The sequence below is a fragment of the Moschus berezovskii genome, chromosome 20 (assembly GCF_049115385.1).
Source record: "Moschus berezovskii isolate FMDL1 chromosome 20, NW_MosBer_1.0, whole genome shotgun sequence".
NCBI classification, from domain to species: Eukaryota; Metazoa; Chordata; class Mammalia; order Artiodactyla; family Moschidae; genus Moschus; species Moschus berezovskii.
In genome coordinates, this window is record NC_142479.1 from 32,466,769 (window position 1) to 32,490,577 (window position 23,809).

General features: G+C 58.2%; 1 protein-coding gene across 10 annotated transcripts in view; it reads right to left on the bottom strand.

Annotated features, from left to right (window-relative positions):
* MYO18A (myosin XVIIIA) overlaps window positions 1-23,809 on the bottom strand; it is a 101,180-nt gene that overhangs the window by 13,125 nt on the left and 64,246 nt on the right. For all 10 annotated transcript variants that reach the window (XM_088828740.1, XM_088828739.1, XM_088828738.1 and 7 more), the window contains 24 exons: window positions 23,381-23,522; window positions 23,050-23,209; window positions 22,600-22,786; window positions 22,006-22,252; window positions 19,887-19,996; window positions 16,437-16,502; window positions 12,912-13,040; window positions 12,049-12,192; window positions 11,584-11,673; window positions 11,315-11,434; window positions 11,003-11,114; window positions 10,328-10,455; window positions 9,858-10,012; window positions 8,003-8,126; window positions 7,717-7,917; window positions 7,047-7,157; window positions 6,161-6,265; window positions 5,747-5,893; window positions 5,272-5,385; window positions 3,564-3,680; window positions 3,312-3,395; window positions 2,760-2,897; window positions 562-747; window positions 65-204 (listed from right to left, as the gene is read on the bottom strand). In XM_088828740.1, the coding sequence (XP_088684866.1) occupies window positions 65-204; window positions 562-747; window positions 2,760-2,897; window positions 3,312-3,395; window positions 3,564-3,680; window positions 5,272-5,385; window positions 5,747-5,893; window positions 6,161-6,265; window positions 7,047-7,157; window positions 7,717-7,917; window positions 8,003-8,126; window positions 9,858-10,012; window positions 10,328-10,455; window positions 11,003-11,114; window positions 11,315-11,434; window positions 11,584-11,673; window positions 12,049-12,192; window positions 12,912-13,040; window positions 16,437-16,502; window positions 19,887-19,996; window positions 22,006-22,252; window positions 22,600-22,786; window positions 23,050-23,209; window positions 23,381-23,522 (3,257 nt within the window). The remainder of the gene's footprint in view (window positions 1-64; window positions 205-561; window positions 748-2,759; window positions 2,898-3,311; window positions 3,396-3,563; window positions 3,681-5,271; window positions 5,386-5,746; window positions 5,894-6,160; window positions 6,266-7,046; window positions 7,158-7,716; window positions 7,918-8,002; window positions 8,127-9,857; window positions 10,013-10,327; window positions 10,456-11,002; window positions 11,115-11,314; window positions 11,435-11,583; window positions 11,674-12,048; window positions 12,193-12,911; window positions 13,041-16,436; window positions 16,503-19,886; window positions 19,997-22,005; window positions 22,253-22,599; window positions 22,787-23,049; window positions 23,210-23,380; window positions 23,523-23,809) is intronic.

Genomic DNA, 23,809 nt, shown 5'->3' on the forward strand with positions numbered 1-23,809 from the left:
ACCTGGTCTGGAGGTGGTCAAGAGGGCCTCCGAGCCGGCCGCAGTTGCCACAGAGGCCCCTCACCTGTTGATGAGGTCCTCGTTCTCGTCGCTCTCCATCTCGTCCTCAATGGCGGCCTGCAGGTCCCCGATGCGCTTGAACGCTAGTTTCAGATCAGCCTGCAGGCTCTGGTTAGCAGCTTCCAGACTCTCCAGATCCATCTCCTAGGAGGGAGAGGGGGCAGTCCAGTCCACAGGAGGGCTGGCATCTCACCCAATTGCCCCAGAAAAGGCCGGCTTCACATCTTTCTGGGTCAGCAGCAGCTCTGTGGGTGCTGCTGAGAACCTGAAGAACTTTCTCTGCTCTGGCGTTGCTGGGCTGTGGGGGCCCGGCCTCGCCTGAGGCAGAGCTGGTGCCACCCTCCTTAGCCCCTGGCCTGCCCTCAGGCTTGGTGGACTGTCTCTCTTCTTGGCACGTTCTCATCCCTCCAGTTCTCTAAACCATGGTTTCTTTGCAGCCCGTGTGTTTAGCAGCATCTCAGAGGGCTGCCGGCCTGCGGCTTCGCGGGTGGGGGGCATTACCAGTTCATGCTTCTTGCGGCTCGCCTCGGCCTCCTTCCTGGCGAGCTCGCCCATCTCCTCCTTAGTGTCCCGGAGCTGCCGCTGCAGCCTCTTGTTTTGCTCCTTCTCCCGGTTCTCAGCCGCCACGCGCTGATCCCGTTCCTCAGTCAGCTTCTCCATGTTTTCCTTGAGCCGGCTGGCCAGGCTCTGGACAGGGCGGTGGGAAGAGAGATCCATCAGCGGGGCAGAGAGCAGGGTGCGGCAGAGCTCCGGACTCATGTGGGCAAGCACTAAAGCGGGGGGCAGCTCCCTTTGCCTTTCTGTAAAAGGGGGAGAATAACACCTATTCCCCAGGGGTCTTTTAAGGACCGAACAGGTAAGGGATGTGACAGCACTTCGGAAGATGAAAGGTGCTACGTCATTATCACCACCATCACTAGGTCGGAGGAGGGCTCTGTCTAGAGCCCATACTGACGCCATGTATGGGGCCTCCGCCAGCAGCAGGGCTTCCCCCAGAGACCCTAAACCAAGAAGCTGTAAAAGCAAAAGCCTGTGCTCAGAAGCAAATGACTTTACTAAGAATTCTGGATTAGGAGGAGACTAAACAGTCATCATGTGCCAAACACAAAGCCATCCCTCTAAACCCAATGAATCTCTCTTTCCCCAGAAACTTGAACACATTTCTTCTCCAAGGCCATAGGACGCCGAGCAGAAAACGACCTGGAGATGGGGGCAGTGTGAGGGAAGCACCCTGCCTCGGGTCCTAATCTTGGACCAGCCATGGGGGCTCCGCTCTCGGCCCGTAGCCTCTATGTCTTGAAAATAATAAGAGTGTTAGGCTACATCTCTAAGGGCCACAGGTGTTTAACATTCTGTGCATCTAAACCACAATACTGCCTGTCTGAGCTGAAGGCAAAATGAGAGACAGAGCTGAGGAAAGGGACTGGGACCCTTGAGAAAAGGAGGCAAGTGCTGCAGTCTGTTCAACATCCACCAGCCCACCAGCCTCCTCTGCCCTGTAATAGCTCTGGGGCCTGAGGCAACCTACTTAACCCTTTCTGTGTGTACACTGTGGACGAAAATATTACCAAGGCAGAACATGGACTATTACTAAGCCTCCTCTAATTCTCTGTAGCTCTCTGGAGAACTGTGACCTTGTCTTAGGAGGTTCAGCCACATTTTCTTCCTAAGTCAAGGGCACTAATGCCCTCCGATGCCCATTGCCAGCCCCATGGTCACCTGGTTCCATCCCCATCCTCTTTCCTGCTCCACTGACTCAGGGGTAAGGGGGAAGGAGGCAGGGATGCGCAGCACCCACACCATGAACACACTTCTCATGGCGGCCAGTCAGCGCTCAGATGATGTCTACACGCTCGAGATGGAGGAAAGGAAATGGGGAGAGAGGGGTGTAAACCCAGAGAGATCATTTTGCCGGCCTCTTTCTTCCTACCTGCTCTGTTGGAAAGAAAGGCGCTGGAGCATGCGGGCTTCGGGAGAGTGGAACCAAAAGGATTAAATGTGGAGGATGGAGATTATAGTTAGGAGGAAGGAGGGATGGAAAGAGAAGACGGGGGTGAACAGAAAAAGGAGAGGGCTTAGAGGAAAGAGAATGAAAAGTAGAGGGAGAGGGCAAAGGGGGTGGGGAGAAAGGAAGAAACAGCTCAGGGTAGTAAGGAAGGGAATGAGATTGGGGAGGAAACAGACTCAGAGGGAGAGGGAAAAAAATGGGGCGAAAATGGAGGAAATGAAGAGGGAAGGAGACAAGCAGAGCCAGCAGGCGTGGGGAAAATTGACGGAAAAGGGGAATAAGAAAGGGAAAGAGAAAGCACAAGCGGTGAGATGAGAGGACAGACTCCAGCCCTTGAAGAAGTGGCGCCATCCGCTGCATATTTATGACCCTGCCGGAGAGCAGAGAGGGGACCTACGGGGGGAGCGCACGGTGGAGGAAAATATGAAGACGAAAAGCTAAGCTGCTGTGGTCCCTTGGCAGAAAGCACGCACGGAAACAGAATGTAAAGCAGGCAGGCTCCGCGGTGCCCAGAGAGCAGGCCGGGCGGGCGGGGGAGAAGGCACCCGCCCCGTCAGCTGGCCTGGCAGCTTGGCAGGGGCCTCAGAGGAGCAGCCTCAGGCCTGCCTGGCCCTGCTGAGCATGCGTGGCTCCAGCCGGGGCCACTCGGCCCTTCCCCACTGCAGAAGGGATAGGGGAACTGTGTGCCCACCTCCAGCCGCTTTACTTGGGTCCTTTCAAACTCCAGGCGTGTCTCCAGCTCCCGGATCTTAGCTTCCTGCCTGCTCACCAGGGACTTGTCCACCATGGACTGCTCCAGGAACTCCACTTGGCTCTGGAGGGCTTGTAGCTGGGGGGCGGGGGCAGGAAAGGAAGAAAGAACTGAGCCTGGAAAGGGGAGGGGCAGGTTCTATACCCCCTTCCCTGCAGGATCACCATGGTGACCAGAAGGCTGGACAGGGAGCTGGAAGGATGGGTCCCTGAGACAGGGACACCCCCCACCTGACCCCGTGCTGGCAAAGATTTTGCCCTTTGGAGAGAGAGGAGAGAACTAAGGACCAGAGAGGGAACAGAAATGCAAAATGAGGCAGCTGAAGCCATCAATGTCTGCTGTATTGACATGGCTCCAAGCCTAGGCCTTTGCACTCACTGACGCTGACTAATGGCAGAGAGAAGCGTGTGTGAACCTGTGAGCTCGGGAGCTGGTCCCCACGAACAGGGACCTTGGCACCCTCTCTTTACCAGGGGAAATCCTGGTCCCCACCTTCTCCTGCAGCTCTTGCTTCTCTTTGTTGGCTTCTTCTAGCTGAGCCTGGAGATCATTCATCTGAGCCAGGTCCCGGGAGGCCTGGGAAAGGAGAGAGTGCCGAAGCAGGACTTCCCATGAGCACCAAACTCCAGCCCACTCTGCCCCACCTGGAGGGCCAGGGCACACAGGCACCGTGACAGGGGCCTAGGAGGTGAACCAGGGGATGGTGCCCGTGCAGGGTGTGGCGGGCACTCCCAGGCAGGGTACCTGAGCCACGGCCGCCTTGTGCTTCTTCATCAGCTCGTTCATGTCCTCCTGATCCTCCTCCAGCCGGTTCTGGATCTCATTTTTCTCACGCTGAAGGCGGCTCAGCTGCTCCTCCAGCTGGACAGAGGCAAAGACAGACCGAGAGGATGAGGCCTGGCGTGACTAATGGCCCTGGGTGGGAAGACTGAACCTCCCTTTGCCACCACCAGTGGGAGGAGCTAATGACGGGGCCAGGCCGACCCGCTGGAGGGGGTGCCAGGACCAGTGATGCTCAGGGAGCTGCCTGTCCTGCCCTGCTCTGGGCCTGGGAACTGAGTGGAAGGACTGTCTTTGCAGCTTAGGCAGCGTGTGTGTGTTAAGTCACTTCAGTCACGTCCAGCTCTTTGCAAGTCTAAGGACTGTAGTCCACCAGACTCATCTGTCCATGGGATTCTCCAGGCAAGAATACTGGAGCAGGTTGCCATGCCCTCCTCCAGGGTATCTTCCCAACCTAGGGATGGAACCCATGTCTCTCATATCTCCAGAATTAGCAGGCAGGTTCTTTACAAATAGTGCCACCTGGGAAGCCCAGCTCAGGCAGACCCTGGGCTAAATGACAGCTGCTTCCCCACAGCTCTTTGGAGGCTAATGAGAAGGCAGAAAAGGTCTACCCAGAACCAAACGACCCATCGTCCAGCACTAGCAGCTGGGCCTTAACCTCTGTGCACTCTGCCCTCTCCAAGCCCCAGGGAAGGACCCCTCAAATCTGTGAAGCTCTCCTGGCCTGGACTGTTGCTCCCCCCGGGGACTGCCTGCTCCCTGGCCATCCAGTCCCCACGGCCAGTCCACTCCTGTAGGGAGGAGAAGAGACAGCCAACAGCAGCTTCAGGAAATGAATGAATCTATTAGCCAGTAATTCCAAACCAAAATGACTGCGTTGGCTCCTTCTCTGCCCCCATCCATCTTGTTACCGGGCTGCGGGGAGCTGGGGATGCCTCCGCCAAGAAATTTATTAACTTGGATTTAAATAAAATGGTAATTTTATAACAGCCTTTTTTAACACAATTAAGGAATTTGAATTACTCACCTGAAAACTGCTGAGGAGCACAAATGTCACAGGGATAAATCAAGCCCAGGAGACTGGCATCTCTCTGCAGCTGGGGCACTAGCTGGGGGGCCAGGGAGCCCAGAGCCAAGCCCAGCCTCCTCCCCTGCCCCACTCCCTGCCCGAGGAGGTATACCAGTGGCCGCATCCCAGTAATGAGCTCTCGGCCGATGGATGGGCCGTGGGAGAGGTGGGGAATTAAAAGGGAGGCATTAAATAAGCGCTCTAATTAGCTGCCGCTTGGGCTTGTCAGTGGGGCTGGCTGGGGGCAGGGGAGGGAAACGGAGTCATCCGGTCCTCTTATCGGTGCTTCTGCTAATCTCTAGGTACCTGTTTACATCCCTCAGCCACATTAGCTGCTTTATTTATGGTGTTGGGGCCTGTGGCCAAGCTCCCACAGACAGGTGGTTAAACAGGGAGATAGGCCCTCGCTGGCTTTCTCCTCCATCTCGCCGCCCCCTCCCAGGCCTCTAAGTGGGGAGAGGCAGAGGAGTGGAGGCCTACTCTCCTTGCAGAAAGTCCTGGGCTGGGGAAGGAGCCTTGTTTGGCATAAAAGGAGCCACTGTCATGGCGCCATCGTCCCTCAGCCGCCCGAGTCCGGCTCTGCACACCCCGCGTCCTTACCGCTGTCTTGGCCTTGGCGATGTCGTCGATCTGCAAGTGCAGGTCTTCGATCTCCACCTCCATCGCTTTCCGCGCTTTCACGGCCGCTGCACAAGTGAACTCTGACTCCTCCAACTGAACACAGAGCCAACCCCACCCCCACCCCAGGGAGAGACGTCAGCCACTCCCCGGGACAGGAGGTCTGTGCAGGGGGCTCTGGGGGAGAGGGAAACCCGGCGCTGTCCTCCTTCTCTGTTCACTTCAGACCCCAGGGCTGTGATGTGTTGAGAGTGCACTAACTTCTCCGCCCACGACAGGGTGGCAGGTGTGGGGCCATCCACACCACTCTGGGCTTGACAGTTCTGCCTACAGCACACATTGACCCCCAGGAGTCCAGCTTCTCCCCGCTTCCCTGTCACCTTCCTTCCCAAGGACTCAAGAACCACTGGCAGGGGCAAGAGGGAGAGGGCACTGATGGCGTCCTGTCTGTGGATACCTGGTTCTTCAGCTGGGCGATCTCCCTCTTGCTGGGTGCGTTGTTCTTCAGGTGATCCAGCATGATCTGGGCGTCTGCCAGCAGGGCCTTGGTGCGCTTCAGGTCTTTCCGGAGCCGCTTCTCTGACTCAAAGTCCCGCTGGTTCACCTGGGTGGACAGCAGGAGCTGGGGCTCTGGGCTCCACCACGGGGCCTCCTCTTGTCTTCCCCGAGCCCCCTCCTCGCCCTGCCCTCACTCTCAGAGATGCCTTAATGAGCAATGATAGTGGCAGGGCTGGGATCACACCAGCCGAGGTGAGAAAGCCCGGTGTGCCCTGAGTGGTGATCACCCTCCTGCAGGAGATGGCAGGGCCCTACAGAACCAGCGCCCTCCTGCTCCCGGCTCTCCCCGCCGTAGCCAGTGGTCTCTGCTCACCTGGTCACTGAGTGTGGCCAGCTTGCTCTCCAGCTCCCGCTTCTCCCGCAGCACCTTCTGCTTATCCTCGTACTCTTCCTCAAGCTGTACTTCCATTTGCTTTAACTGCAAACAGGGGCCCATGGGTCCCTTCAGAGTCAGGTGCAGCCAGCCCCTTCCCTGCTGGACACCTCCCTGCGCCCCTGGGAGAATAGTGGGGCAGGGGCTGAGGATGGATGACCTGGAGGGGCAGACCCTGAACTCAAAGTTCCCAGGGTTTCAGAGCAGCCTTGGAAGAAGGGGAGGGATGGGAGGCCACGAGCAGCGGCGCAGGCCCAGGTGGGAGTTCTTGTTCCAGAGCCTTTGTGCTTGCAGCTTGGCACAGAAAGCAGGGGATGTTAGCTCCCCAAGGGCCTGGGCCTCTCTACGGACCCTCAGAGCAGCACACATCCTGGTCAATGCCAGGATCCCAAGCAGAGCTTCCCAGTCCTAAATAGCAGTGAAATATAGTGAAGGACGGGGAAGCCTGGAGTGCTGCAGTCCATGAGGTCGCAAAGAGTCAGACACAACTGAGCGACTAAATGACAACAGAGGTAAAGAAAACAGAAAAGCCCTTACTTTAGATTTGTTTTTTAACTGAAATATAGTTAACCTGCAGTGTTGTGCCAATCTCTGCTGTACGACAAAGTGATTTCGTTATATACACAGAGACATTCTTTTTTAAAAAATGTTCTTCTCCGTTATGGTTTATCACAGGATATTGAATATAGCTCCCTGCACTATACAGTAAGACGTTAGTGTTTATCCATCCTATATATAATAGTTTACATCTGGAAAAGTCCTTACTGTAAAGCAGTGATGGGGGAACCAGTGTTTCTACTGGATGGGTCAGAGCCAACCGGTTTACCTTCTTCTGACATGACTGCCGGGCCTCCTCCACCTCCTCATCCCGATTCTCCATCTCCTTGGAATGGGTCTGCCTCATCCGCTCCATCTCCATCTCGAGTCGCAGCTTGGCCTGGAGGTGGATGGGAGTAAGGGCTGGGTTTCTTCCCCGGCAGCACCCTGAACCCTCCCCACCACACCCCAATCGGCTGCTCTCCCTGGGCTCGGGAGCAGGGAACGTCTCTGCCAGCAGTTCCCTGTGCTCCCACCTTGCTCTGGTGGCAGCTGGCTTCTCCAGAGAAACTGAACTCCTTTACTAGAGGTCTGGCACAGGCCCAGGGAACGCTGCTGGGCATGGGGGCAATCCTGCCGCTTTTCCACTTGGCCTTGGGGCTCTAGCTGCCTGAACTGATACAGTGGCTCAGTGGCAGGCTGTACGGGCTCATGGCCTTCCAGCTGCCCTGCCTCCTGAGCCCCTCACCAGTGGAGCTCAATTAAGATCTGTTCTCATGGAAAGTGCTGTGAAAAAGCTTAATTATCTTCACACTGTGGTTGGCACAGATCAGGTGCCCCCTCAGTACTTTGTGAATGAGAGAAGGGACGACCGATTGGATTCAAGATCTTCTCCTCTGGCCCATACCCCGGAGCTGCGGAGAGGACAGTGCTGCCTCCCTTGGCCTAGCCCTCAGCACCTGCTCCAGCATCTGGATGGTCCCCGCCTGCTCATCCAGCTCTTCCTCCTGATCTTTGACCTTGGCCTCCAGGTCTCGGAGCTGTTTTTTGACCTTGGCCAGAGAGGCTTCATCCTTGGACTCTTGGGAAGAAATGTCCTGGAGCTCGGCCTCCAGTGACACAACCTTCTGGGTGAATCCCGCAATGTCCATGTCTTTTTCCTGGAGGGAAAGAAGATGAGGCTGGTCCTGGGCGAGCCCGAGCCTGGGGCGGGGGGAGGTACGGATGGCAGGCAGCTCCACGCACCTCCATTTGCTGCTTCAGGCTGAAGGCCTCAGCGAGGAGCATGTCCTTCTCCCGCTGTAGTTTCTCCCGCTGCAGCTTCTCTCGCTGGGCCTCCTCGTGTGCCTGTGAGAGCTCGCTGTCGAACCTGCCAGGGAGTGTGACCATGGCGGCTCCATCAGGTAAAGGAAGAGTCCGGGCCTCCAGCACCCGGAGGCTGCCAGGAAGTGGTGCCCAGACCCAGACAGGGTGCAGGATGGGAGGACTCGTGCAGCCTGAACTTGGGGCCAGTGCAGGCGGGTTACAGGTCAGGCCAGCAGGGCCCTGCTGAGCAACCTGGTCTGGGCCTGAAGGGTGGGGGAGCATGTCATCCAGAGGGCCTAAGAGGTGCCCACAGACTGCTTCCAGGGAAGGAGTGGACAGACTCTCCTCTGGTGTTAAGTCTCAGCCTTTTGTCTTTCAACAGATCAAAGGATAGGAAGAGGGACCAGGGTGAAAGCAGAAGGGGTGTCAGAAGGGGTGGAAATGAACATCCTGCCTCATCTCACTCACTTTCTACAGCGCTAGACAGAACAACTGGCTGCGGCCCCACCTCTGGGCCCCAGCTTCTACCCAGGCCTACCTGTCCCAGCAGCACCCCATTACCCCAGAACACCCCACCCTGGGCTGGAGACCCCATCCCCCTATGCCCAGTTGGCAGCATGCTTCAAGGGGGAATGTGGGCCACAGCCGGGGTGGGGGCTCCTCCTTTGTTCCTCCACTTCCCAGCCTTCCATCTCCTGCCCAGTGACTCCAAACAAGGAGCAAATTGCTGAACTTCCTCTTCACACCTTCCTGGAATAGCTAATCGGGTTCCTGTCCCTGTCGAAAACTGACAAGCTCACTCCCATCCCAACCCCACATCAAGGAAAAAAAAAAAGTAAGAAAACTCCAGGCCCGCTGAAACTTAATAAGTTACCCAGCGGGGTGTGCAGCAAGATAGTAACTAGGTCGAGCTGGCACTGTCATGGGGTGCTCCGAGGGGGGCCCCTAAGGGTGCCTGCCTCTAGGTAAAAGGGAGGGTGGGGTACAGATAAGAACCAGGGGAGCAGAGAGTCAGAGCGCTGGGAGGGAGGAATATAAGGCTTTCCTAGTGCCCCTCACTTGGCAATGAGCCCAGGAGGCCGAGGGTAACCCCGGGTCACTGGAGGGACACAGCCCTGCCCTCCTCACCCCCAGGGCCATGGGGCTGTCCCTTCACAAAAGCAACTGGTGCCTCTGCTGAGAACCCGTCCTCTGCAGAGGGGAACTGGGAGCCCACCCCACTCCCTGGAGCGTTCTGCTGTTCCCAGAACGTGGGGGTTCCTCCCTGTTCCTAATAAAGGCGTCCCATTCCCATCCTGGCCTGGAAAATTAATTTAGATTGGCTTTTCTCCTGCGAGGGCTGTCCCCCCTGACCCTGCCACTTCAGGGCATTATGATAATGAGATGGAAGTGGCAGGTAGTTTAATGACATTAGCCAGGAGTCTGTGTTTGTGTAGCTGAGGCAATGGGGGCGGGGGGACACGGGAATGGGGAGCCGGGTGTTGGGGGTGCAATGGGCAGGACAGCGGTGGTATGGTTCCTGCATGGGGCCTGGCTGACGCCCATCCTTCCAGATCCCAGGATGGGGGGCGAGGGAGGCAACATCTGAGAGCAGAGCCCTGAGCAGGCCGTCAGGAACGCTGTGGTCTACATGCGCCTCGGAGGTCAGAAGTCAGACCCTGACTCCGATTCCAGGGCGAGGGACCAGGCAGATGAAGCCCCAGCCAAATTCAGGCCCTCTCGTCTCTCCTCCCTGGAGGGAGGCAGGGAACCGCTCAAAGAGGTCCTCGACATCCAGGCCAGGGGACCCACCCACCTCCTCTGCTTCTTCTCCAGCTCGTGGTTGCGGACCTGCTGCCCCTCCAGGTGCAGCTTGGTGTCCTGCAGCTCGGCCGTCAGCCGCTGGCACTTCTTCTTGAGCTGCTGCAGGGTCCGCTGGCTCTCATCACTATCTGCCTGCAGGTCCCCAAGCTAGGGGGGCAAGATGGGGGTGCAGGGTCAGCGGCCCTTGAGAGGCCTGGAGGTACTGGTGGAAGAGGTGAGGAGAGGGCGGTGGGTGAAGGAGACGGAGGTCTGGGGACCAAGGATGAAGTCAGGCTCGTCCGGGGGATCTAAGACACTCTGACAACAGTCTGCCCTTGGTTGTCCCTCACATCCAACGTCAACCCTTCCCTAGTGCTCCAAGGGCCTGCCTGGCTCACTGGCCTTTCCCCACGCCAACACATGGCGCCCAGCCCCTCCCCGCCCCTCCCAGGCACGGGCCTCCATTGCCTGCACTGGCCTCACCCGCCTCTCCAGCTGCCTCTTGCTCTGCTGCTCCACCTCCAGCTTGTCCTCAAACTCCTGCTGGAGCCGTTTCTTGGTGAAGTCCACCTCCCGCATGGCTCGCTCATACTTCAGACGCCACTCGCCACCTGTGGGGTGGGGGCAGACAGGGGCTGAATGAGATGCTGAGAGTCCCTGAGAAGGGGTGGAGGGGAATGAAGGCTTGGGGAGCAGGTGGAGTCAGCCAGAGGGACTCAGAAAGGTCCCTGGATTGGTGACTTCCTTCCAAGGCAGAAGGAGCCACTAGCCGGGAGAAGCCTAGAGAGTGATGCAGCCACGTGTGCTGCCTTTTCTCAAGGACCACCAGACCGTGGTCCTCAAACACTGTCATCATCATAGTTGCTGCGGTGGTTTAGTCGCTAAGTCATGTCCGACTTGTGCGAACCTATGGACTGTGGCCTGCCAGGCTCCTCTGTCCATGGGATTCTCCTGGCAAGAATACTGGAGTGGGTTGCCATTGTTACCACCTTCCATGATAATCCCCTGCACTTACTGGCACCTCTCCTTTCTCATCAATTTATTTCACGTAGCCTTAAAACAGCTCTATAGCCAGGAGGCAAGGGGCGTGGTTACCCAGGGGTGGGCCTCAGAACTCGCCACTCAGGCCACTGCCAGGTCCCCCGGCCTCTGACCCACCTGTGTCACCATCAGCCACATCCCCGTTGATCTCAGCTGCCCGGATGAGACGGGCCTCCATCACCTCCATTTCCATCACCTCCATTTTCTTCTTCAGCGCATCGTACTGGGTCTGCAGAGAAGCGGTTATGTGCTGTGCCGCCCCAGCCCCTCACTCAGTACCGCCCGCGCCCCTGAACCACACAGACCACGGTCACAAGCTTACCCAGGGCAGACGGGGGTGCTGGGCTGGTGGCAAAGATGCCACCTGTCTTAGGGGGAGCAGACGGGCACTAGCATGTGTCGCAGAAACTAGCTCGGCCCTGCCCTCACCTGCAGCTCCTTCATCTCCTTCTCAGCCCGTAGCCTCTCTGCGGTCTCTGCGTCCAGCAGCTGGGAGGCGGACTCTCCTGTGTTACGTTCATCCGTCAGCTCCGATGTCAGCTCTGAGATCTGGAGTTGGGGGAGGGAGTCACCATGTATTGAACTGACTGCCTCACTCAGCTGGAACAGTGGTAGGAGGGTGGCGGGGGAGGGCCTCCTGGGCCAAGCACCCCGCAGAGGGGGGTCGGTCTGTCTGGTCCTGGGAATCACTCACTCACCCGGGTCTCCAGCCGGTCACTGCTGAGCCGCAGCTCGTTCCGCTCCTTCTCCACTTTCTCGAGTTTGCTCTTCAGCTGCTGGATCTCCTCCTAGGGTGCGGGAAGGAGGGCAAAGTAAGCCAGAGCCCCTGGGAGACCCTGGGGCAGGATCTGCACCCCTGGGGTGAACCAAGCTGGTGAAGCTCAGGCCACGACATGAGGGAACTGGAAGCCACCGCCTGCCTGGGGCTCCTTCCCTAGACCCTTCCCCATGGACTGCAGATGCCTGAGGTTTTATCCTAAGAGGATAGATACCCGGGGGCTCAGCCAGCACCCTAGAGGGACACCTTCTGTTTGCTGGGCATAGCTCAAGGACACCAGATCTGTGGACTGAACAAAGGAGCACTGGGAAGCCCAAGACAAGTTGGCAAAACTCTGGCCCACGTGGATGAAGTTCAGCCCTCCCCTCCCTGGGCTGTTCCGTACGTCTTTGTTCCGGATCTGCTCTTCCGACAGCTGGACCTCAATGAGGGGTCTCACGGTGGTGAAGAGCTTCCACCAGGGCCAGTCCTTCACCCCTTTGTTCTTCTTGATGTTCTTCTGCACGCAGCGAATGGCCAGGTCCTGGATCTAAGTTGGGGTGGGGGTGGTGTGCAGCAGGCTGTCAGTCCCAAGTCCAGCCAGGATGGTCCCTGCCACCAGCCCCAGCCTCTGGGGCTGCCCCTCTGGCCACCAGACCCACCACGAGTCAAACACTTCCTGAGCCACCCTTTGTCCCCAGCCTCCCTCCGACCCTCAGAGAGTGGGCGCAGAGAGCGCAGCCCCCGGAGCACCTCACTGGGCACTAACCGATCTGCCGTCATTAGGAATAATTTCGTCTGCTTTATTTGCTGCCTGATTATTTCCAGCACGCTGGCCTAGATGTGCTATAAAACCTAATCTTGCTGAAACACAAGAGGCGGCGGTGCTGGCTGTTTTATGGACTTGCTAATAAGAAAAGGAGTCGCTGACACAGCTCCTTAATCTTCATGGAGCAGTCTGCGATCCCTAGCCCACCTTTGCCTGGGCCCTGCTCCCCACCACCCAGCCTCGGACCAGGCCACTCAGTCTCATCACCAGGCACACGAGCACTCTGGCTGACGGGGGTGGGGGCATTGCCCATCCCCTGCCCTGGCCCAGGGTGCCCCTGGGAGGTCCTGCCTCTTCTCCCCCAGATAAAGATAACTCACAGCCCCACGCCCGGCCTCCTGCCCCACGGGAATGTCCCTCCCAATCCCACCCCCACCCCCGGAGCTCAGCTCTGCCCAGACAGGCTAGGGAAGGGGACCAGGCTGTCCCTGGAGCAGCACCTTCTTCTTCTTGAAGTGCTGGCGGGCCAGATAGCCCCTGCAAGCCGCTTGGAACAGAGTTAGGTTCCTGCTGGTTTGTTCATCTCGCTGCTCCTCCAATCGCGCCAATGTGCCTGCCCGGAAGAACACCTGTGGAGACACGGGCCAGGTGAAGGCGGGGCAGGAGAGAGGCAGGGGGCAGCTCAGCGGAGGAAGGAGCAGCTGGCACAGAAAACCAGGGGGCCCAGGGCGTGGCCTTTGGCCTGGGGAGAGCCTAAAACCCTGGTGTCTAAGGGGGAGGAGGGCTGGCGGCTGGTGAGGTCTGGGAGGGAGGAGTAACACGGGAAAGAGATGAAGGAGACGGAGGCCAGAGGGAAGTCATCTGGGACAAGAAGGACGTGCCGTGGACGCCCCGCAACACCTCTGGTGGCTTCGTCCCCAGGGCCACCCACGCCCGTGCCCACGGCCGCCACGGCCACCACAGGCCCAACCACAGGTTCTGGCCTCCTGGGATCAGGGGACGATGTACGTCTGTAAGAAGGAAAAGACCAGGCAGCAGTTTGCAGAGAAGGGAGAGGGTGGGGAGGGGGCCCCTTCTCTGCACCCTCCCCATTCACTTTCATTTCAGACCATCTCCTCTTTCATGTGCCAACACCCACCCCGACACCCAGGTTTCACCTCGTGAAAAAACCGGTGGGGTGGGCGGGGGTTGGCCCAGGCAAGGGACCTGTCATACAGGTTTGGGGGTGGGAGGGCAGATGTGAGAGGAACCAGCTGGGCGCCCCCACACCTGGCCTTTCCTCTCACTCTTCTCTGCCCTGAGCTGGGCCTGGGTAAACTTCTCTGTTCTTCTTCTAAGAGGGAGAAATGATCAGGTGAAAAAAAACAGGACTCTGGTATCCTCAGAGAGGGCAAAGGCCGTGGAAGTATAGGCCACCGCCACCATGCCCAGGAGACAGAATATTCCCTTTTGAGGGGTACAGAGAAGACGTGAACTCCATAGGAAACAGCACCAATAGGTATGGCGTCCCCAGGCTTCCCTCCATTGAAGGAGTGGGGAGACGGCCGCACTTCCTGCTGGGAACGTTTTGCCTCCTGGCAGGAACCGAGTCCCGTGGGGCTGGCCTGGGAGAAAGCCAGCTCAATCCTCCACAACACATGGGGCTGAGCGCCGGGCCTCTCCCATGGGTCTCAGCCCTCCCTGAGCCTCTGTGTCCCACAGCGCGGGAGCCTGAGATTCCACAGAGGGTGGGGAAGACCCAGGTCCCTGGAGGGAGGGGGTCAACACGTTGGTGGTCAGCGTGCAGCCGTCTGACTAGGCAGAAGCAGCGAGGTGCCAGACAGGGGGATGGAGAATGGCCCAGAAACACACAGAGATGAGAAAGGGTGGTGTAGAGTTGAGAGTAGTGAGCTTCTCTTAACAGCTGTCCATTTGTGCAGCTGAGTCTTTTGGGGTATTAGGTGAAATCTCAGGGCCCTCTCTTCCCCCAGACATACCCACCCATACATATTTTACAAAGTCAGGGAGGCTCTTAGACTCTCAAACTTCTTTGCCTGAGCTCCACTCCCAGCCACCTGTGGAATGAGATGGAGACCCCTTTTCCTCTGAAACAATGTGACAAGCACAGTGAATGCTTGCTCACCACCACAGCCTGTGTACGTGCGTGCTAAGTCGCTCAGTCATGTCCAACTCTTTGCGACCCCATGGACTGTAGCCCACCAGGCTCCTCTGTCCATGGGATTCTCTAGGCAAGAATACTGGAGTGGGTTGCCATGCCCTCCTCCAGGGGATCTGCCTGACCCAGGGATCAAACCCGTATCTCCTGTGGCTCCTGCACTGCAGGGGAATCCTTCACCGCTGAGCCACTAGGGAAGCCCAACCGCAGCCTAGAAACCTGGAAATTTCTCTTTCAAACCAGATGTCAGCAAACATCTGACTTTGCCCCTAATTGTGCTCTGAGGGTGAGAGGGCCCTGGGGCTCACTGGCTTCAGCAGGCGTCTGGGACGATGCCAAGAGACAGAGACGGCAGCTGGGAAGAGGACCAGCCCGGACAGGCCTTCTTCTACCCAAGACATGCCTTTGAGACGGTGCCATCCCCCCAAGGCTAGCCAGCAGCTCAGCCTGCCAGAGGGACGGGACCCCACCCAGAGAAAGACCAAGAGACTGCGGTGAAAAAACTCTGACTTCAGGCTTCCCAGGGAAGAAGAGCTTAGAGAGAAGTGGGGAGGAGGAGAGGAAGGAGCCAGACACAGCAGAGACCAAAACCAGAGAGGCAACACGGAAGAGGGCGGGACCACAGGAGGCAGAGAGAACCAGGAAAGAAGCAGAAAAGAGCAGAGCCTGAAACCAAGGAACACAGACCAGCAGGGACTGCCGGGGCCCAAGAAAAAGGAAAAACCAGGGACAGCAGAGCCAAAGAGAAGAGGACAGGAAAGGGATTCCCAGGGAAAGAGGGAGGGAGGGGGCGGTAGGAATCAAAACCATGACTCAGAACACAGAGCAGGGAGAACAGAGCTGAGGAGCAGAATGCGAGCCTTTTCTGCAAGCATCCCCTTCCACCTCTTCCCACGAGTTCCCTCCCTCTCTGCGGACAGATGGACAGTCCAGAACCCTCCCGGGGGCTCCCCACTGCTCTCTGCCCACCTCGGCCCTTGGAGCACGTCCGTGGATGCTGCCTGTCAGCCTCCCAATCTCGGTAGGGGGACACGCAGGCTCTTGGCCCGAGGCAGGGACGCCCGGCTGGCCCTCTGGGGTGGAGTGATGCGGCAGACTGGCACACAGGGCTGGGCACGCCTGCCTTTTATGTACGTTCCAATCAGGTGAGGAACCCGACCTGTGGGCAGGCGGTGGCCGCACAGCCTCACAGAGCCCTGCTTCCTCTCTAAGACCCCGGACAGCTCAGCAGTGCAGACACTCTTTCTGCTTCTCCCAGCTCTCCTTTCAGTCTTCCCCATTCCCCACACCAGGACTCAGGCTGACTCAGGACCACCTTCCGACCCACTCCCTCATGACGTCACAGAGGTGTTCCTGGCCCTGAGCAAGCCAGTTATTGAGAGGGAAGCAGAGTCAAGTTTGCTGCAGCTGGAGCATCTAACTTCCTGGCCCCCAGCCCTGAAGGGGGCAGCTTGAAAAGAAGTAGTTGTAGCAACAGTGTCAGTCAATCAGCTGTGTCTGACTCTTTGCGACCCCATGGACTGTAGCCCACTAGGTTCCTCTGTCCGTGGGATTCTCCAGACAAGAATACTGGAGTGAGTTGCCATTCCCTTCTCCAGGGGATCTTCCCAAACCAGGGATCAACCCTGGGTCTCCTGCATTACAGGCGTATTATCTTTATGATCTCAGCCACCAGGGAAGCCCACTTGAGCGGAAGTGCAGCCCCAGGGCAGCTGGGGTGAGGGCGCGGGGGGGGGGGGCAAGACCCAGCAGGGGCCCCAGAAGACTCCAGAAGTTGGACTGAGCAGGGAGGGCAGGAGGGAAGGACTAGCCATCCGGACAAGGGTGACCAGAGTGTGGGCCTGCCTGCCTTAGTGCAGGGTCAACTCACCCGGCTCAGGCCCATGCAGCAGCTGCTCTTCTCCAGGTCCAAGGACTCTAGCAGCTCCTCCACCGCCTGCAAAGAGACGCCTCTGTCAGGAAGCCCACCCGGAGATTCCCCGCCTCCACGCGGGGCTTCACCCAGTCACTCAGCCCTTCTCATCCTCCGTTCAGTCCACGATGTATTCAACAAGCACTTTCAGTGGCTTCTGCAGCACCAGGCTCTGTGTTGGATTCTGGGGATATAAAGATGACTGCAAGAGGAACAAAGCTATCTCACTGGGGAGCCAGACACAAAAACTGGTGAAATGCACATAGGAGGAGGCATCTAAGCCAGAGAAGGGGGCTGTGGAAGGCACCCGGAGGAGGTGTTGCTTGCGCTGTCTTTAGCTACAAGTAAGGATTAGCCAGACAAAGTAGGGGCGAGGGCATTTCAGGCAGAGGGACAAGCAGGCGCGAAGGCCTGGAAGCATAAGACAATGGGAAGCCCTGAGGAAACTCCAGGTGGTTCAGAATAACTGGAGGGGGGTGGGCATCAGTTAAGGGGTAGGTGGAGAGGTGGGCAGCGGCTAAAGGACGTGAGCCTGTGTGCTCTGAGCCCCTGAAGGTTCTCTCCCTGGGAGGGCCGTGGTCAGGTTTGCTCTTTACAGAAATCCTACTGGCCCATGAGTGGAGGATGCATGGACCCCTTAGGCAGGAATCCATAGGAGAGAAGACTAGAGCCTGACCCAAAGGGAGACGAGGAGGGGGAGATGCAAGAGACATTAAGAAGATGGAGACCTCCCTGGTGGTTCAGTGGTTAAGACTCCACACTTCCAATGCAGGATTCAATCCTGGGTCCAGGAACTAAGATCTCACAGGGCACACACTAAGATCTCACAGGGCATGGCCAAAAAAAAAAAATAGACGGAGCCTTGCTCAATGTGGGGGAGAGGTAGATGAGAGAGAGGAAGCTAGGGACACAGGGAGGTTTTTGACTCGCATAGTAAATAGATAATGGCTCCAATCTCCATCTCTAGGGGCCTCCCTGGTGGCTCAGTGGTAAAGAATCTGCCTGCAATGCAGGAGACCCCAGTTTGATCCCTGGGTTGAGAAGATCCCCTGGAGAAGGGGATGGCAACCCACTTGCCTGGAGAATTCCAGAGACAGAGGAGCCTGGCGGGCTACAGCCCATGGGGTTGCAGAGAGTCAGACACGACTATGCAGCTGAGCACAAGCACATAATCAGTTTGGTTTGAGCATGCTGAGTTTGGGGTGCTATAAGGCATCCAGGTAGAAGAGTTAGAAAGCAGCTAAACAAAAACGCATGTCTGGAGCGGGAGAGAAGCCTGGGCTAGAGGTATTGATCTGGGAGTCATCAATATATATGCGGTAATTGAAGTGATGGGTGTGAATGAGGTTGCCTAGGAAGAGGATGTTGCATAGAAAACAGATACGGTCAAGGACAGAGTCTTAAAGAAGAGAGGGACCTTGACTTCAGGGGCATGTGGACGAAGGGAAACTCAGAGGGACCGAGAAAGAGAGAAGAGGGAGGCAAGGGCAAAACCAGGAGTAGCAGTGAAGAAACAGCAGAAAACGCTTCAGAAAGAACAGGGCTGTCGATGGTCACATGTTGGCGAGAAGCACTGAAAAGTGCCCGTGAGCTCTGGCAACATGGAGGGCTTGGGAGGACAAGCCAGTCCCAGGTGTCCTCAGGGTGGGAACCGGGCCGCTGGGGATGGCGGGGGCGAGGATGAACGGCAGGAGGGAAGTAAATGTTGATGGCCCAGGGCACCAGGGAAGGTTGATGGAAGTTCCCTTCTGAGTGTAACATCTGTGGACTACTCCACTGAGAGAAAAGAGCCAGCGGAGAAGGAGAGGCCGAAAGGACAGGAGACAGAGAAGACTTCGTGCTGATGGAGCAGCTCCCCAGAGAGACCAGAAGGAATGGGTTCCAAAGCACAGGAGGAAGGGACTGGCTGAGAGGTGCCCCTCCCACACCCAGACGGGAGGGCTGGGGAGGAGGGGACACCTGGAGAGGAGTGCGCAGGGGCCAGGGGAGGTTGGAACCCCGATTTGTATTAGGGTTCAGAGGCGAGGTCAATTGCTGGGAAGATGCAGTAGGGGAGGATCTAAGGGGAAAGACAGGATGGAAGAGCAGCGGAGCGCGGAATAGAAGCCAGGCAAGGATGGAGCACGTGGAAACCTGGAGATCACGGACCTCTCGGAATTTCAGGCCCCACAGCTGCATCCTTTTCCCCCACAGCCCTCTGGAAGCTCCAGTCCAAGGAGGGTTTAACGCCCAAAGGCGGCCCTTCAGGGAGGGGGCTGGGCAGGGCAGGTGCTATGGGAGACTGAGGAGCTGAGGGTGACAAAAACCAACTGGACCACAGCGTCCAGACTGAGAGGAAGAGGAAGGGAAGTCAGAAAGGAACGGACAGAGCAGAGAAAATGGAGTGGGGTCCAGAAATGAGAAGTCTCGACGGAGTCACAGAGCGGGTGTCCTGAGAGGGAGAGGGGATGAGCAGCGCAGACAGGAGGCTGTGGTCAGAGATTTCAGAAGTGGAGCACTTCCAGAGATGATGAGGTGCTGGGTGTAGTCCTGAGGGGGAGGTGGGAATGGAGGTCAAGGGTCAGAGTGATGGGGGCGTGGCTCGGGTCATCTACATCCATGCCGAGGTCACCCTGGACACTGGCAGGTCCCGGATGGACAGGGTGGAGAGAGGGTCTCTGAGGCTCCATCAGTGTGGGTCTGTGACTCGGGGGGCAGCAGCAGGAGGTGTGAGGGTCCTGCCCCATCTGGCATAGCAGGCTCCCTTGTAGGAAAGTCATCCTAAGGCCTGAGATGCCTTCTGAGTCAGGCTGTGCTTGAGGCCAAGGAACAGCACAGGAGGGTTCCTCTGCTCAAGGAGCCCTTGGCCTCTCCGAGGTGCTAACTCTGGGGGTCAGAGTGACAGCCAAGAATGGCAGGAAGACATCCCTTTGTGCGGCAGCAAGTCACTGACCTGGCTGACAAGGGCCCACCCTGGAAGCCCGAGGCTCACCCTGCACCAGGGAGGTGCTGCCATGTCAACCTTTCTCCTGGGAGGGATGCCTGCCTCACCCCTGGGCAGCTTCCTGCTGGAGGGACTGGTCCCTGATGTAGAGGTAAGGCTGAGGGGCCCAGGTGCTACCAGTGGGGCACCCAAAACACTAGTTCTAATCTGCCCCCTGGGAGGCTCTTGGGCGACTGTCTGGCTCAGCAGATAGCAGACACCCTCACCTCGGGCCATGAAAGCAGGTAGCTCTTCTGTGATTTCTGCAGTCCATGGCCTGGGCTGCCTTCCCTCCACCACCAGGCCCATCCCAGCCCTCGGCGGCCCAAACCAGCTACCTGAGCAAGGGCCAGCCCAGCTCTCTCTAGGCAAGGGACAACAGCTGGCTCAGAGGGGTCTAAGCAGGGGGAGGAGGGTCTGGTGGGGCCGTGGGGGCCCAGACCTACCCGCCGTTCGTCCACCACAATGTAGTTGCGCCCGTGTTTCTTGGTCAGGTGTGGGGCCAGGACGTCAAAGCGGCGGCGGAACTCGGAAAACACCATGTGGTCAGGGTAACCTAAGGAGAGAGGAGCCCAGAGCCCAGGCCCGTCAGTCTGGCCCGTCAGACTCATCTGCTCCCAGAGAATGATGTCTTGAGGACTTCATAAAAATGAGGGCATCAGGGAGTAGCAGAGAGGAAAAGTGCAAGTGCTCGGGGCTGGGATCCTGCCCTGGCTCTTCCTATCACGTGACCTTGGATGAGTCACTCAACCTCTCTGAGCCTCAGTTTCCTCATCTTTAAATGGGGAGCCTTCCCACTTATCCTGCAGTCACAGTGCTTACAGGAGAAAACAGAGAAACAAGCTTGACTCACTTGTTGAATGTTCAGTAAAACATTCCTTTCCTTTCATCGGTTCCCTGAGGCAGGGATCAGAAAGGGCACCCCTCCCGCCCCCATCCTGACTGTGGGCCCTAGGTCAGGTGACCAAAAAGCCTTGTAGATTCCCTTTCCCTAAAGAGTGTCACCTCTAACAGAGATCCTCTACCGCCTGGGCTTGAGGCTGGAGCAAGGTCAGGATGGAGGCCAGTGAGAGGTTACGCCAAGTCACCCCGAGGACCCCAGAGCCCATAGCAAAGGACCAAGAGACCTACTCCTACAGAATCTCAAATGAAAAAGAAGTCTTAGAGCCAGAAAGAACTCATCCTCCAGACATGGAAACTGAGGCCCGCAAGGTGGAGGAACAGGCTTGCTCAAGCTCCCAAGGAGCAGATGAGGGCAGTCCTGGATTCCAAACCAGGGCTCCCAGCAGCCCGTCGGGGGCTCGCTCTGCCACGGCAGCCAGAGCTGCTCTGGGAAACCCTCCAACTGGGAGAAGGGCTGATGCATGTGTCTGATAATTGAAACAGGAGGCGGGGGCTGCCGAGGGGCCAAGACAAAGTGAGCTATTGATTGTATCTGAATTGCAATTAAATTGATGGGCCGGGATAGCAGGTCCGGACGCCTGGCATCTTAATTAATCATCAGTGCTATCGATGGGGGCTGGGGGCTGGGGGCAGGGAGGGGGGCCTGCTGCCGCTGGCCGCATCGACCTGCTTGTTTGAGTAAAGCACATTGATTTTGGTTCAGAGTGGTAACAATCTGGTTTTGAAATAATAAACACCAACTCCATATCAAGACGTGGGGACAGATCGATGATTTATTTTCAGCAGGGCAGGGAGCCCGTTTCCTGGCTCTGGCTGCTGAGGAAAAGTGACGGTGCCCCTGGGGGTGCCTCATGGGGACCTAGTTGTTGGTAGGTGGGAGCCTACCTGCTCCTCCAGCTAAGGAAAAAAAGGGCAGAAACCTGGCAACTCATAACATCTCGGGCAAACGAACCGCTACGTGGAAGCTGGTCTGCTTAGGTCAGATCTGCTCTGCCACTCATGAGCTGTGTGACCTTGGGGAAGCTACTTACCCTCTCTGAGCCTCAGTCACCTCATCTGGGGATGATACTAGTACCTACACCTCAGGAGGTTGTGAGGATTAAATGAGCTAATCTGTGTAGTAGCTTTAGAACAGCATTTGGTATACTATAAAAGCGCTAAGGATGTCAGCTACTGTTATTATCATCCTCTCTGGCCCCCTCTTCTAGATTGGTCCATAGAAAGGGTCTATCTGACCTTTCTTGGGAATTTCAAGTTCTTCAGAAAGAGTAAGCATTTCTCACTGGGGGGGCTGGCCCCTTCTTACAGGCAGCTGTTCCAGTAGGACACTGGGTCAGCTGTGGGCAGAGCTGACCTGCCCAGACAAGGGGAGGGCAAGGAGAGAGCTGTGGGGACAGGGCATGTAGGGTGCGGTGGGGTGGGGATGAAGAGGGCTGGACTGTGGAAGAGAAAGAAGATCAGCAGGATGGAGAGAAAAAGCGAAAGGAACAGACCCGGCTGGAGAGATGCAAGGAGAGACCCCAGAGGAGGCAGTGACAGAGAAGAGCCAGGTCCAGGGCCGGTGGGAGACGGGAGGGGAACAGCTCCCCTCCAGACCCCGGGGGAGGGCCCTGTTAGAGCTGTGGGGAGGGGCGGGGGCGGCTCTGGGGGGGACGGCCCCACCTTGGCGGTACATGCGCACGGCGTCGAGCAGGCGGGAGCCCCGGAGCTGCGCCCGCAGCAGTGGCACGTCCAGCGGCAGGAGGCCGCCGGCCTCGCAGTGCTCTCCCGGGGGCAGGTCCAGCTCGCTGCTGCTGCTGACTCTGCGGGAGGCGGCGGAGCGGGGCTCCCCGGCCCAGCCCTCCGCCACCGGCAGGAAGCAGTGGACGAAATGGAGTTTGGACTTCTTCACGGTGTCAATGAGGGCGTCCTGCCGAAGCGGAAGGATCGGCCCTCAGTGGGCGCTGACAGCCCGAGCCAGGAGGCGGGGACCGGGGCACGAGCATCTCCACTGGGGGCAGGATGGCAGGTGGCCCCCCTCTCGTCCCCCGACCAGGATACTGCTGAGTCTGGACAGCCCTGCCCCTACCAGGCCCCAGAGACCACTCACAGGCGGCAACGTTGAGGAAGGGCCGTGCCCCCCACCGCACCCCCGCAAGCCGCGACCGAGGCAAGTGGGGTGCTGAGCGGGCACGGGTGACCGCAGTGAGCCCAGGAGGCCCCTGGCCACCTGCCAGCGTTCCGGAAGTGCCCCGGGGCCCCCGTGGGCACACTCACCACCTGCAGCTTAATCTGGATGCACAGGGACTTCTTCTTGACCGCCGCCATCCCCGTGGTGAAGGTCTTCCGCATGCTGGTGGCCCGGCGCAGCGCTAGCTGCGAGCCGCCCTCCAGGCCGGCGATGGAGCCTGAGAGCACCGTGGCGCCGCCCGCCCGGCCCAGAAACAGGTTGCTGATAATTTTTCTGCCAGGGGAGGGGAGGGGAGGCCAAGGAGGGGAAAGGTCTCATTCATGGAGCCTGTAGAGGCCGGCTGCCCCTTCACGCAGCTCCTAGGACGCCCCACCACCCCAACATGACCGTGGCCAGGGGTCCAGGTTATCTGGGTGCGTGTGGGGGAACCTGGAGGGGAGACCCTCCCCTCCCTCACCCGACAGAGACACTGCAGAGGAAACCCTCAAACAGCAAGAAGAGAAAACCAGGGCAGGTAGAGCGAGTGGCACTCTTACTTCTGGGAGTCCTGTAGGAGCCGGGGGGCGTTCTGGGCGGCTGGGTTCTGCTTGGTGTAGCTCAGCCAGCCGGCCGTGTTGTATTCCACCCAGTTGGTACCATGGCTGTGGCCCAGGAGGAAATGGTGTGATTTGCTGCTGCGTAGGAGGGGGCTTTGGCCTGGTTTGGGGGTGGGGGGAAGCAAGGTTCAGATCATCAGTGCCCAGGCTCCCCCACTCCAAAGCCCAAGGACTCAATGAGCCCCACCCCAGGCAAGGCCAGCTGGACCCATATACACATAACCAGGTTCTCGGGAGAGGAAGTGGGGCACTGCCCTCCAGGGGCACCCACCTTTTTTGTCACCTTCCTGCGGGCCGTAGTAGGAAAAGAGGCGCTCCAGGAGGGTGTCCTCTGTGGCCCCTGGCACCAGAGCCTCCTCTTCCAGCAACCACAGCAGGCCCCTCGCCTCGTCCGTGCGGGCCAGCGAGCGGACCTGTGGAGACGGAAAGAAATCCCACGGGGTCACACAGAGCTGTGGTGGGGCTGGGGGCAGGGGCGTGCGGCCAGGACTGCTGGTTCCCAACCACACACTCTGAACATGCTACACACACACACACACACACACACACACACACATACACACACACACTCCAGCTCCTGCCACTCACGGCTGCCACCCTGTGGAGCAGGTGAGCAGCAAGCATCAAGAAGGGCCAGGGAGAGAAGCCCACCACACAATGCGATTCCCAGGACCTGCGTCCAAAATCCCGAAAAACTGAA